Source organism: Oncorhynchus keta, chromosome 7 (assembly GCF_023373465.1).
Source record: "Oncorhynchus keta strain PuntledgeMale-10-30-2019 chromosome 7, Oket_V2, whole genome shotgun sequence".
In the NCBI taxonomy this organism is placed as follows: domain Eukaryota; kingdom Metazoa; phylum Chordata; class Actinopteri; order Salmoniformes; family Salmonidae; genus Oncorhynchus; species Oncorhynchus keta.
The window spans coordinates 1,988,876-2,004,295 of record NC_068427.1 but is presented as its reverse complement, the minus strand read 5'-3'; the positions used below and the strand labels follow the sequence as shown (position 1 = coordinate 2,004,295).

The 15,420-nt window shown below is 40.7% G+C and overlaps 1 protein-coding gene across 1 annotated transcript in view; it reads right to left on the bottom strand.

Annotated features, from left to right (window-relative positions):
• The window catches only part of LOC118385863 (collagen alpha-1(XVIII) chain-like), an 86,592-nt gene that overhangs the window by 23,022 nt on the left and 48,150 nt on the right, over positions 1-15,420 (bottom strand). Inside the window, 8 exon segments of the mRNA XM_052521855.1 lie at positions 1,446-1,478; positions 2,158-2,247; positions 2,528-2,554; positions 2,967-3,065; positions 3,225-3,251; positions 3,367-3,438; positions 9,510-9,641; positions 14,576-14,620. Of these exon segments, the coding sequence (XP_052377815.1) occupies positions 1,446-1,478; positions 2,158-2,247; positions 2,528-2,554; positions 2,967-3,065; positions 3,225-3,251; positions 3,367-3,438; positions 9,510-9,641; positions 14,576-14,620 (525 nt within the window).

Here is a 15,420-nt window from a genome sequence, read left to right as displayed (position 1 = left end):
ATGTGCACCGATATGGAAAATCTATATCAATATCAGCTGCTTTTTTCCAGAAACCAATATATTGGCTTGAATAAATAACATTGAAACTGTGTACACTCCCATTTCACCGCTTTAGTGTCTAGACAACTTCCAGCTGATTGCCCATTAGGGAAAGTGTGAATGATCTGGGAACCTACGAGAGGATTTTGTGTCTGGCACATGTATACTCTTTTACATAATAGTGTAGGCTACCAGCAAGGATAAATGGATACCAACATATGCCTCGCTCATATCAAATCGAATTATCAATATTGGTGCCCACCACTAGTTTCAAGTTTATAGTCATTGGCTCCTTTTTAATTGTGGCTTTTGATTGAGTCGCTGGTTGGATTTCAAACATTGATGAAATTACATCAAGCACAATGACTAGGGCTGTCAAAGTTAACATGTTAATAACATTACCAAGGACAATGTTCTTTACACGTTAATAATGCATATAAAATGTTCTGCTGTAAAAACAAAAATGGACACATGGACACTGCAGTCGGTGGCAGCAGCTGTTATGTAGTGCTTACAGTCTCTTAAACACAAATTACGTGCACAGCTTTGAGCAACAATTTTCAAGGACAACGTACAGAAAGTTAAACCATAAACACATTCCCAGGCGTTTGTTTAGATAACAGCAAAAACATATTTGTACAGAAGATGCTAGATATTTATGCTTATGCTATCTAACCAAACTAATGTTTATAATGCCATGGCTGAATGCCTATTGACATAACTATAACTTCCCACAATGATTGTACATCAGAACAGGACATACATTCCATTTAGCTACTGTTTTTGTTGTAGTTCTCATGTCAAAGGTTTTAAGCAAATTATTCAAATTCTAGTAGTAGTAGCTTGGGACCAGTTCATGTTGAAGTAGCCTAGGCTAGATCTAATAGCTGTATTGCAGGAACTCAGACCTGAGGGACCTGTTGTTATTGTTTTCTGTGGAATTCATAACATTGTTAGACAGGTTCGAATGTTCTTTGTATCCTTAGAGCAAATCATTGTTTTCCTGTAGTCAACCCTTCAATCAGAAATTGGGAGAACACTCATTTAGAATGCCTGAAGCTTACTTAAAAATTTGGGATTATTTTGTTTCTGATACAGATTATTTTGTGTTTCCGTCTCTTACAATCAAAGGATAGTATGCCTGTAACTCAATGCACTGCTTTTTCCAATGGAAAAATCTTTCTTTAGCACCAAATTCTCAAATGTACTACAGAAAATCACGCGATTCATCGATTTACATATTTAAATCGTTTGACAGCCCTAATAATTACTGCAACTGAGCAATCAAGTTTGGAAAATAAATGACCTAGTTCATCAATTAAACACTTAGTCGTATCAAAAGTGAGTGGAGTAACTTGGAACCACATAAATGGTAACAGAGTTTTCAAACAGGACAAATCACCTACCTGGGGCCCAGCTCCTCCAACGACAGCATCATACTGCAAAGAGAGAAACTAAACAACTTAATATCAATGCACACTCAACCATCCATGTTGGCGGTGGAGATACAGTAGAGCTAAAGACGATCATGCAGAAGGATGGGTATGTTTATTTCCAGACCCCCAACCCACACCCCTAGGCACTTCATGTAGATACAAAATAGTCAGATAGAAATAAGCAATATGCTAGAAGCTAAACCTTGCCAATAGATATGCCAGGAATTTTGTAGTTGTAACATATTGCCGCAACTTTTTTTATTTTAACATTTTTTATTTAGCCTTTATTTAACTAGGCAAGTCAGTTAAGAACTAATTCTTATTTACAATGACGGCTTATTACGGCCAAACCCCGACAAAGCTGGGCCAATAGTGCGCCGTCCTATGAGACTTCCAATCACGGCCAGATGTGATACAGCCTGGATTCGAACCAGGTACTATAGTGATGCCTCTTGCACTGAGATGCAGTGCCTTAGACTGCTGCACCACTCGGGAGCCCAAGCCTTTCAGATAATATCCAAGCCTTTCAGATCATAATACATTTCTAGAGGGAATGGGGCAAGAGGGGTAGGGTCTAGAGGGGTGAGGGTCTAGAGGCGTAGGTTCTAGAGGTGTAGGGACTAGAGGGGCTAGTGTCTAGGTGGGTAGGGGCTATAGGGGTTGTTTTGGGAGGAGGCCTTACGCTGCTGGAGGTCTGGTAGATTATTTGTCCTGGTGGGCCGGGTGGGCCTGGTGGTCCAGGCTGTCCATTTCCATCGCGACCAGTTTCGCCCTAAAAAACAGACCGAATAGAACATCAGCCTTTAGTGACAAAAAAATGCTGGCACAGAATCCATACGTTTCATGGGACTAGGTGGAAGTTGCCCCTAATAGGTTCAGAGATTTTCTCATCCGCCTGATGGTTAATTGCTAAACACATTGATTTCCTGGTAGCTAGTTCCATTTTTGGTACACAATATCTGTATTAAATTGTCTTGCTTTAGGCATGTAATTGTCCTTTTATTATGTCCCTTGAATTACATTTTAATTCTAGGAAAATGTGAAAAACTCACTCTTTCTCCTCTGTCCCCCTTTTGTCCCTGGAAAATGAAAGGGGAACCAAACAGAAAAACATACATTTGTGAGAAAAAGTCCATTATTTAGAAAAAGGATGTCCATAAATTCAATTTCAGTTCCTTCTCTGAGCTGACTTGCTGAAGATTGAACCCCAACCTTGTCCCCCACTTTGATTTTTAATCGTTGTCTTTTGTGTTCAAGAAAAGATGAAATCTAGACAGGCGTTCATTTTCAGCCCAGTTGCACCACAAACCAGTCACATGTAATCAGCTAATCATGACCTTCAGTCTGGAGGAGAAAAACCGGCACAACAAGCAGGTATCCAGGACCGACCTGAATTGCTGTTCCCAGATAGCTAGCTAACGCTAACTACATGGGTCAGAAACCTTATTTAGATATTGTGAGGTGGGTGGAGGGAAGCAGGTTCTGACATACATTAGGTCCAGGGAAACCGTCCAACCCTGGTCGGCCATCTCTTCCTTGTAGTCCTTCATTTCCCATCTCGCCAGGAGGACCAGGGAAACCAGGCTTTCCCTAACGAGTGAAATACAGACCACAAGTTAAATTGAAACTGATCACACAAGGAATTCATGTTAGAATATTGAGATGGATTGCATTGTATTGGTGTCTAAACTTTTTATTTAATGATTTGTATTTTTTCTTGATGAAATTATACCAAAGTAAAGCCCATACCGGTAGGCCAGGGATGCCAGTAGTACCCTGAAAGTGAACAGAATAAAGTGGAATCATTGAGAGAATATATTAAAATGGCAGAATCAAAACATACAGTATATATTGCAGCTAAAATTGAATTCCAGCTGCAGAGGACACCCACCTGTCGTCCGTCTGGCCCTCGGGTTCCAGGAACCCCATTGGCCACTCCCACACCAGAGCCTTCCATGTCATCCTTCACACATAAGGATAGGAAGGAAGGAGACAGAGAGACAGAGGTCATGAGCTCATTAACTTTTTCCAGACATTTGTGTGATAAACCTGGATTTTTTCACATGGACTTACTCAGGAAACTGCCCTTTACAACAGAACCTTCAATCCAAAGAGAAAATTCAAGCGAACAACCTTGAATTTGGACAAAAATATTATTACCAAAAATTGCCAAGGGCCACCCAGCAAAACAACAACCAGCAGAAAAAGCACAGAAAAAAAACTAAAAATAGCACCAAACCTACAACTGAGAGCTACTTCCAAGGCCAAGAAGTAAGAGAAAGATGTTACAATAATCTCTAGATATATTACTTTAAGATACCTTACTATATGAAGACTCAAATGCTAAGTTCGGACAGGACAGACATCCTGGCAGCAACGTCCATTTTCATTGAGGTGCTAAGTGAGAGGTGTGAATGCCCTTGAATATAACAATGCCAGCTGAACACAATCCCAACCCAAATGAAGAGGCCTCACACGCTTATGCAGAGGCTATCAATGTGCAGTTCCCCACATAAAAAAATTATCATGCACGTAAAAAGTACAAAGATTAAGCCCCTCCAGAGACACAATTCGCTGACTGTTACAAGAATGGGAACGTAAGCAACCTCATCTTCCACACAGACGAGCCCCTGGCATGGCACAGGACAATAAGAGCACACTAACCCTCTGTCAAGAGAAAGGGTATTAACCTCTTGAGACTCTAGGGGCAGTATTTCATTATTGGATAAAAAAACGTGCCCGTTTTAAGCGCAATATTTTGTCACGAAAAAAGATGCTCGACTATGCATATAATTGGCAGCTTTGGAAAGAAAACACTCTGACGTTTCCAAAACTGCAAAGATATTATCTGTGAGTGCCACAGAACTCATGCTATAGGCGAAACCAAGATGAAACCTCAAACAGGAAATTAGCAGAATTTTTGAGGCTCTGTTTTCCATTGTCTCCTTATATGGCTGTGAATGTCCCATGAACGAGCCTAAGCTATCTGCCGTTTGTCCAAGGTGTCTGCAGCATTGTGACGTATTTGTAGGCATATCATTGGAAGATTGGCCATAAGAGACTACATTTGCCAGGGGTCCGCCCGGTGTCCTTTGTCTAAATTGGTGCCTAATCTTCAACTGGAGGCATTTTTCCACTTCCACGAACGATATATCATCGAAGAGATATGTGAAAAACAAGTTGAGGATTGATTCTAAACAACGTTTACCATGTTTCAGTCGATATTATGGAGTTAATTTGGAAAAAGTTTGGCATTTTGACGAATGAATTTTCTTTTTTTTTTGGTAGCCAAACATGACGCAGAAAACGGACCGATTTCTCCTGCACAAATAATCTTTCATGAAAAACGGAACATTTGCTATCTAACTGAGAGTCTCCTCATTGAAAACATCCGAAGTTCTTCAAAATTAAATGATTTTATTTGAATGTTTTTCTGGTTTTTGTGAAAATGTTGCCTGCTGAATGCTAACGCTAAATGCTAACACTAGCTATCAATAGCTATCAATACTGTTACACAAATGCTTGTTTTGCTAAGGTTGAGACGCATATTTTTTTAAATCTGAGATGACAGTGTTGTTAACAAAAGGCTAAGCTTGCGAGCCAGCATATTGATTTCATTTAATTTGTGATTTTCATGAATAGTTAACGTTGTGTTATGCTAATGAGCTTGCGGATAGATTTACACAATCCTGGATACAGGTTTTTTTAGTAGCTAAACGTGACGCACAAATGGAGCGATTTCTCCTAAACAAATAATCTTTCAGGAAAAACTGAACATTTGCTATCTAACTGAGAGTCTCCTCATTGAAAACATCCGAAGTTCTTCAAAGGTAAATGATTTTATTTGAATGGTTTTCTGTTTTTTGTGAAAATGTTGCCTGCTGATTGCTAATGCTAAATGCTATGCTAACGCTAAATGCTGTTACACAAATGCTTGTTTTGCTATGGTTGAGAATAATATTTTTGAAAATCTGAGATGACAGTGTTGTTAACAAAAGGCTAATCTTGAGAGCTAGCATATTGATTTCATTTCATTTGCGATTTTCATGAATAGTTAACGTTGCGTTATGGTAATGAGCTTGAGGCTGTATTCACGATCCTGGATCCGGGATGGCTCGACGCAAGAAGTTAACCCAGGGTGGAAACTCAGAATACTGCACATTGAGGACATCGAGACAGCCTGTGTCAAGCTGTACAAGTCTGGAATGGTAATGGTGAATGGAAACCTCAAACCTTTTTAGCAGGACTTTTACAGGATCAAAGAGAGAGCACAGTATGAGAATCTCACCCCTGGTGACGACCCCCCATCACGAATAAGACAGATAACACCCCCACCTCAGACAGATAAGCAACCCCAATAGGAGAGTCAGCACCCACAGCACTGCTCCTGCATTAATATTAGGGATAAATTCACCCAGCTGGAGATCGAGCTGGTAGAGCTCAAACAGCAATTCAACACATTACAGACAGTACAGACCCCAACATACCAGCACAACAACCCCCCCTCAACCAGACCCAGAGAGCAGAAGATGGAGAGTAATGTCTGCACTCTGGACAGTGGTGACAAAATTCCAACAGGAGGGATAGGGAAAAACAGCCCAGCTGAAGGAGGAGGGGAGAGTGCTGAAGGAAGTGAGAAAGCTAAGGTCCGCCAATGAACAACTCATGAGAGAGTAGGACTGTCCCCGGCTAAAAATAAATCTTGGTCTACCAAAAGTTGTCTTGTTCTTTTGACAAAATTTTTAAGCATGTATTTTTCCATATATAGATTATGCATTAAGTTTGCGGTTTGATGTGTCGTGACAATCATTAATCTGATCACTGCTATTTATTTTATCAACTAACAATGTTTAATTGTTACTCGATTAAATGAATCATGTAACAATTAACTCATTAGCAATTTGGGGCACCACGGGAAAAGTTGTTTAACGAGTTACTATCTCCCGACTTAAACTCTAAAGATATATAGGGATCTTGCAAGGTGAATGCACCAATTTGTAAGTCGCTCTGGATAAGAGCGTCTGCTAAATGACTTAAATGTAAATGTAATGTAATAACAGTCAATTATTAATTATTATTACCTCATATCAGTCTCTTCTGAATGTCGCATACTCCTTGATATCTGCAAGAACCCTAACCTCATTGATGAATCAGCAATACACAAATAGGCTTAATTATTTATTTACTAACTAACTCAATAATAACACAGAATACCCATACACACTTACATGAGATAAAAGACACCTCGTGGACTGAGGTGTGACGGCTTGTTACACAATGGAAAGGGGGTGGGGAACGATAAAGAGAGACAAAGAGAGTCAACTTATCGTACATATATTTGGAAGTGGAGCAGCCTACTGGTCTGACTTAGAAGGCGAGCACACCATCCACCGCTTCCGAACATATTACTTGCCAATGTTCAATCTCTAGACAGCAAGGTGAACGCAATTAGGGCACGAGTTGCCTTCCAGAGACATTAGAGATTGAAACATTCTCTGTTTCACGGAAACACGGCTCACTCGGGATATGTTGTCAGAGTCGGTACAGCCACCCGGTTCCTTCACGCATCGCGCCGACAGAATAAAAAATATCTCTGGTAAGAAGGGCGGGGCTGTATGCCTTATGATTAACGACTCATGGTTTAATCATAACAACATAGAGGAACTCAAGTCATTTTGTTCACCTGACCTAGAATTCCTTACAATCAAATGCCGACCACATTAACTACCAAGAGAATTCTCTTCTATTATAGTCACAGCCGTGTATATCACCGCTAAAGCAGATACCTTGACGGCCCTGAAAGAACTTCACTGGACTCTATGTAAACTGGAAACCATACATCCTGCGGCTGCATTTATTGTAGCTGGGAATTTTAACAAAGATAATCTGAGAACAATGCTTCCTAAATTATATCAGCATATCAAATGAGCGACACGAGCTGCTAGCCTTCTGGACCATTGCTTCTCTAACTTCCGCGATGCATACAAAGCCCTCCCCTGCCCTCCCTTCAGAAAATGTGTCACAACTCTATTTTTTTGCTCCCAGCCTATAGACAGAAACTAAAACAGGAAACGCCCGTGAGGTCTATCCAATGCTAGTCTGAAGATTGCTTCTATCACGTGGAATGGGATATGTTCCAGGTAGCCTCAGACAACAACATTGATGTATACGGTGAATAGGTGAGCGAGTTAATTAGCAAGAGCATCAGTGATGTTGTACCCCCTGTGACTATCAAAACCTTCCCTAACCAGAAACCGTGGATTTATGTCAGCATTTGCGCAAAACTGAAAGCGCGAACCACCACTTTTAATTTTGGCAATGCGAGTGGAAACATGGCCAAATACAACCAGTGTAGCTATTCCCTCCGCAAAGCAATCAAACAAGCAAAGCGTCAGTATAGAGACAAAGTAGAGTCGCAATTTAACGGCTCAAACACAAGATGTACGTGGCAGGGTCTACAGTCAAAAATGGATAACAAAAAGAAAACCAGCCCCGTCGCGGATATCAACGTCCTGCTCCCAGACAAATTAAACCATTTCTTTACTCACTTTGAGGAATCATGAACAATATATTTGACTATCAGCTAACATATAAACATTTTATTCAAGCATAAAATCTAAGAATGAGACATGGTTTGATGAAGAATGCAAAAACCTTAGAAATGTCCAACCAAAAACACAGACCCAGAAAATCTTAGTTTACGCCTTCACTATGAGGAAAAACTAAAACATTCCAAAAACACACAAAGAAAAATTAAGGATCAGCATGTCAGAAAGCAGCTCAATGTGATTGAAGAATCCATAGAATCAAATCCATTCTGGGAAATTTGGAACACACTAAACAAACGAGCTACCTTTCCAAAAATGTATTTGTATGGATAAACCACTTCTCCAACTTTTTTGGCCATATAACAAAGAACCAAGAACAAAAACAAACCTTCACAAAATTATCCTCAACTCTAGGATCTTCCCCAATATTTGGAACCAAGATCTGGTCACTCCAATCCACAAAAGTGGAGACAAATTTGACCCCAATAATTAACAGTAATCTAAAAAAAATGTCTGCAGTATCAACAGCAGGCTCCAAAATGCAGTATATAATAATTCACAAAATTGGACAAACACCCTGCACACCAATTGGAATTCTGCAAAATGCAAAACATATGACATTATAAAATGAATGTCCACAAACAACAAGTGTGCGGTTAATATATACAACTGTCAGTTGGATGCAAAACACTGTTTGTTATGCAAAACCCCAAACAATGCATGTAAAGCAGAATTAGGACTATACCCTCTAGTTATCAAAATCCAGAAAAGAAACAACGGAACAAATGACCCGTTGGTTTACAGCACAGCAATTTACAGCACAGCAAGTAAATTCAAGAAATAGGTTTAGATTATGTTTTACTGGTAAATGGGACATATAATGCCAATAAAATAACTTTTTGGTCAGTGTTTGTTTGTTTGTGTGTGTGTGTAACCTTTCTTTAACTAGGCAAGTCAGTTAAGAACAATTTCTGATTTACAATGACGGCCTACCACGGCCAAACCCGGACGACGCCGGGCCAATTGTGCGCCGCCCTATGAGACTACCAATCACAGCCTGGATTTGAACCAGGGACTGTAGTGATTGATGCCTCTTACACTGAGATATAGTGCCTTAGACCGCTGCGTCCGTGTGTGTTAACTATTTAACTGTACTAGAATGCTTAAAAGGCAGCTAAAATTTTGAATATCGGTTATCGGCATTGTTTGTTTTGCCAAGAAAAATATTTGTAATCGGTATCGGCCAAAAATGTCATATCGGTGCATCACTACCAAAAACTATTGTTGAACTAAAACTGATAAATAAAATGTAAATATGAATGTTGATGCAGCAATCGTTTAACACTGGGTAATGTTTACAGCTCGTTTGACAAGCTAGTGAGATTCTTGTGATACTAAGAAACACTCAGTTTTAACATTGGGCATTAGTAATCATGCATCGTAAAGACCATTGAGATAAGGAAACCCATCTCTCATGGGGACTCACAAAGCCAGCGTGATAGCTTGGTCCGGGGGGTCCTGGTGGCCCGGGTTGTCCCACTGGTCCCATTGGTCCAGGAAGGCCAGCCAATCCGCCCAGTCCTGGCTGACCAGGGATACCAGTCAATCCCTGTGCGCCCTGTCGAATAGGATGAAGGTCAAGATTAAAAAACAGTCATTATCATATTGATGAGCCATTAAATCCACAAACTACACTCTTTGAAAAAAAAGGGTTCAAAAAGGGTTCTTCGGCTGTCCCCATAGATAACTATTTTTAGTTCCAGGTAGAACACTTTTTGGTTCACGGTAGAAACCTTTTGAGTTCCATGTAGAACCCTCTGTGGAAATAAATACATATTTATTCAATGGGTTCTCTTATGGGGACAGCCAAACAACCGTTTTAGGTTCTAGATAGCACCTTCTTTTCTAAGAGTGTACTAGTAGGACACACGTCACATAGGTATTAATCACACTGTAGGGCAATCTAAGCAACATTAGGATAAACTGACCAACTGCAGATCCAGTCATAGGACAGTTGAAATAGTCCCCTAGACTGAAACATGACTTAGAGATCATTAGGACTGTCCCAGACAACAAAACCTTAGTCAGAAAAAGTTGTCTGTTCTTTCAACCAATCGATTGGTCAAAAATGTCAAATGTGCATTTTTCCATATATAGACACTATATATATAGACAACTATATGCACTGAGTTTGTCTGACGCTTTAAGATAACTGTTTGATTAAATAATTAAGACACACAAATGACTACAGCGAGTCCGACTACAATTGATTTGTGCCGGGCTGGGCTTAGACTTGCTGTGCTGTGTATTTTTTTTATTTTTACAGCGAGTGACTGTGTGACTAGCACCCGTTGTCTTTCCTCCCTGCTCAGGCGACCAGAGCAGAACATCGACAGTGTTTATTGCGCTGTCCATGTTGCTGAAGCTGCAATATAATTACAGCGATTTCTGACTGAAAGTTCTGTTACAGAAATCACCCGAAATCCTTGCTCTCTTTCGTGACACATGTATGTATCGCATGCACGTGACCAATAGGCCCTGGCCTATAGCATATCATAGTCACATCAATAAATTGGTTATATACTCCGAACACCATAACGCATGTGTCAAAAAATTGGAAAAACAGGTGCTGTTCGATTGCAATATAATTCTTCTGACCATTTGGAACAATGTAAAGAACGCAAAATAAATTATACGCGTACCAGAGAGCCTGTTGTAATGCCTTTTTTTTGGAAAGTCTATTTCAGCAGACTAAAAACAGTTGCATGTATTTGTGAACACAATTGCTGTCATGTAACGGTTTATTTATTGTTTACGCTAATTAGCCTATTCAAGGTCGCTTTGTTATTTTATTTGAAAACTAAAATGCTTGATTGCATTTCAAATCATGAATTACTCATACGCTGTGTGATGACATGAACAAATGAATGATTGATTGATACAGTAGCCTATATAAATACTGAAATATAGGCCTAAATAAGTGACGGTATTTAGAAATAAACTGGATGCGGTCCTAGGCCTACAGCACGATGGTCGTTAAATAAGAATAATTATAATAATAAGAACAAGAAGGAAAAAGGAGTGTTAATATGACTATAAATATACTTTTTTGGACAACTTGAACAGTGTAAATAACACAAAATAAAGTGTAAATAATAACAGAGAAGCTGTTAAAAAAAGTAAACCCTTTATCATAGCAAATATTAAAAACAGCCAAATTTGTGAAATTGTTTATCCAATCAGTAGGCTACACAAACAGGATTTGTCTTACTTCTGAAGATACAGAGTGCATTCCAAAAGTACTCAGACCCCTTCCCTGTATGTACATTTTGTTACGTTACAGCCTTATTCTACAATGGATCAAATCCTCAACAATCTTAACACAATACCCATAATAACAAAGCGAAAACAGATTTTTAGAAATTTGTGCAAATGTATTAAATATAAAAACAGAAATACTTTACTTAAGTATTCAGACACTTTGCTATGAAACTCAAAATTGAGCTCAGATGTATCCTTTTTCCATTGATCATCCTTGAGATGTTTCTACAACTTGATTGGATTACACTTGTGGTAGATTCAATTGATTGGACATTATTTGGAAAGGCACACACCTGTCTATATAAGGTCCCAAAGTTGACAGTGCATGTCAGAGCAAAAACCAAGACATGAGGTCGAAGGAATTGTCCATAGAGTTCAGAGACAGGATTGTGTCAAGGCACAGATCTGGGGAAGGGTGCCAAAAAATGTCTCCACCATTGAAGATCCCCAAGAACACAGTGGGCTCTGTCATATTATATATATGTATTTTTTTGGTGTTAACCTTTAATTAACTAGGCAAGTCAGTTAAGAACAAATTATTATTTACAATGACGGCCTACCCCGGCCAAAACCAGACAATGCCGGGCCAAATGTGTGCCACCCAATGGGACTCCCAATCATGACCGGATGTGATGCACCCTGGATTTGAACCAGGTACTGCAGTGTCGCCTCTTGCACTGAGACGCAGTGTCTTAGACCACTCGGGAGAACATTCTTAAATGGAAGAAGTTTGGAACCACGAAGACTCTTCCTAGAGCTGGCCGCACAGCCAAACTGAGCAATTGGGGGAGAAGGGTCTTATCAAAATCCTAAAAGGTTGCGATGCCCACACATTCCACCACAAAGCCCTCAGCTACAAAGAGATTAACCCAGAGAAAAGTCCCCTCAGGCAGATGGTTCTGGGGCTCTGTCCAGAGGTCCTCTGTGGAGATGGGAGAACCTTCCAGAAGAACAACCATCACTGCAGCACTCCACCAATCAGGCCGTTATGGCCAATCAGGCCACTCCTCAGTAAAAAGGCACGTGACAGCCCACTTGGAGTTTGCCAAAAGGCACTTAAAGAACTCTCAGACCATGAGCAACAAGATTATCTGGTTTGAAGAAACCAAGATTGAACTCTTTGGCCTGAATGACAAGCGTCAAGTCTGGAGAAAACCTGGCACCATCCCAATGGTGAAGCGTGGTGTTGGCAGCATCATGCTGTGGGAGGGCAGGGAGAGTAGTCCGATTGAGGGAAAGATGAATGGAGAAAAGTACAGATATCCTTGATGAAAACCTGCTCCAGAGCGCTCAGGACCTCAGACTGGGGCGAAGGTTCACCTTCCAACAGGACAACAACCGTAAGCACACAGCCAAGACAACGCAGGAGTAGCTTCGGGACAAGTCTCTGAATGTCCTTGAGTGGCCCAGCCAGAACCCGTATTTAAAATTGATCGAACATCTCGAGAGACCTGAAAATAGCTGTGCAGCGACGAGCCCCATCCAACCTGACAGAGTTTAACAGGATCTGCAGAGAATGGGAGAATACAGGTGTGCCAAGCTTGTAGCATCATATTCAAGAATACTCTCAAGAATACTCTAGGCTGTAATTGCTGCCAAAGGTGCTTCAAAAAAGTACTGAGTAAATGTTCTGTACTGAGGAGTGGTTTCCATCTGGCCACTCTACCATAAAGGCCTGATTGGTCGAGTGCTACAGAGATGGTTGGGCTTGTGGAAGTTTCTCCTGTCTCAACAGAGGAACTGTGGAGGTCTGTCAGAGTGAACATCAGGTTCTTGTTCACCTCCCTGACCCAAGCCCTTCTCCCCAATTGTTCAGTTTGGCCAGCTATAGGAAGAGTCTTGGTGGTTCCAAACTTTTTCCATTTAAGGATGATGGAGGCAACTGTGTTCTTGTGGACCTTCAATGCTGCAGAATTGTTTTGGCACCCTTCCCCAGATCTGTGGCTCAACTCAACCCTGTCCTGGAGCTCTGCGGACAATTCCTTCGACCTCATGGGTTGGGTTTTAATCTGACATGCACTGTCAACTGTGGAACCTTATATAGACAGGTGTGTGCCTTTCCAAATCAAGTCCACTCAATTGGATTTACCACAGGTGGACTCCAATCAAGATGTAGAAACGTCTCAAGGATGATCAATGGAAACAGGATGCAGCTGAGCTCAATTTCGAGTCTCATAGGTATGTTTTCCCTATTTTTATAAATGTGCAAAAATGTAAACCTGTTTTTGCTTTGTCATTATCAGGTATTGTGGGATAGATTGATGAGGTGGAAATAAATGTTTTACTCATTTTAGAATAAGGCTGTAACGTAACAAAATGTGGAAAAAGGGAAGTGATCTGAATACTTTCTGAATACACTGTATGGATGATTTATAAAGCCAGGCACATTGAACAGTTAGGCTGTTGATTATAGACTTAAATAAATTGGGGTTTTCTCTCTCCTTTAATTTTCTTAGACAATTAAGGCAAGGGCTGTTTTCTCATCTCCTAATGCAATGTCAGAGTGTCAGAGTGATGGACAGGCACAAATCAGACAAGTGTCATGTACACAATAAAAATAATTATTTTTTTGCTACTGCTCGACTAAAGAAATCTCAGTTAATCAACAGCCTTTTGACCAAACAATCGACCAGTCAACTAAATTGGGTCAGCACTACAGTTCATACACACACGCTAAATTGATTCATTTTAGCCATTCCACATTCTTAACATGGTTTTAAAACTACATTTAGTACAGCACAAAATCAAGGGTCACCAACTCTGGTCTTGGAGAGATCCTGGGTGTGCAGGCATTTGGAACAAAAGCCTGCGCACCCAGTAGCTCTTTAGGGAAGTGTGAGTAAGATAAACCTGGGTCGTGTTCATTAGGGAACCCAACATATTTTTTTTATTAACCTTTTACAAGTAAAGTTCAGGAAGCCCCTCCCTGTTTCCGTCTGTTTGGTGCCTAATGAACACAACCATGCCTTAGAGACACAGAAAGTCCACACTCCCATGCTGGGGACCTGGTACCTGCTGCATATTGGCAGGTCTAGGGGAGCAAGACGACATACAGTAAGAAGATAACAGTTTGGAGAGATAGCCAGGAAAGTAGGAGGAGGAGCTTTGCTGGAGGAAGAGAGGAAAAGAGCAAAAGTTTGAGCCCTTGTAGAACACTGTATGTTTTCAAATCTGACTTCTGTGTTTTCAATGGAGTCTTTGACAAGGTAAAGTAAAAGGCTCGGTACCCACCTTTGCGCCGACTGCTCCCGGAAGACCGAGTTCACCTGGGTCACCCTGTAGAGGGGGAATTTTTAAATATTTTAATTTCACATTTATTTCACCAGGTAGGCCAGTTGAGAACAAGTTCTCATTTACAACTGCGACCTGGCCAAGATAAAGCAGTGCGACAAAAACAACAACACAGATTTACACATGGGATAAACAAACGCACAGTCAACAACACAATAGAAAAATCTGTATCCAGTGTGTGCAAATGAAGTCAGGAGGTAAGGCAATAAATAGGCCAATAGTGGTGAAGTAATTACAATATAGCAATTAACACTGGAGTGATAGATTTGCAGATGAGGATGTGCAAGTAGAAATACTCGTGTGCAAAAGAGCAGAAAAACAAATATGGGATGAGGTAGGTAGTTGGTTGGATGGGCTATTTACAGATGGGTTGTGTACAGCTGCAGCGATCGGTAAGCTGCTCTGACAGCTGATGCTTAAAGTTAGTGAGGGAGATATGAGTCTCCAACTTCAGTGATTTTTGCAATTCGCTCCAGTCATTGGCAGCAGAGAACTGGAAGAAAAGGAGGTCAAATAAGGTGTTGGCTTTGGGGATGACCAGTGAAATATACCTGCTGGAGTGTGTGCTACGGGTGGGTGTTACTATGGTGACCAGTGAGCTGACATAAGGTGGAGCTATACCTAGTAAAGACTTATAGATAACCTGGAGCCAGTGGGTTTGGCGACGAATATGTAGCGAGGACCAGCCAACGAAAGCATACAGGTCGCAGTGGTGGGTAGTATATGGGGCTTTGGTGATAAAACGGATGGCACTGTGATAGACTGCATCCAATTTGCTGAGTAGA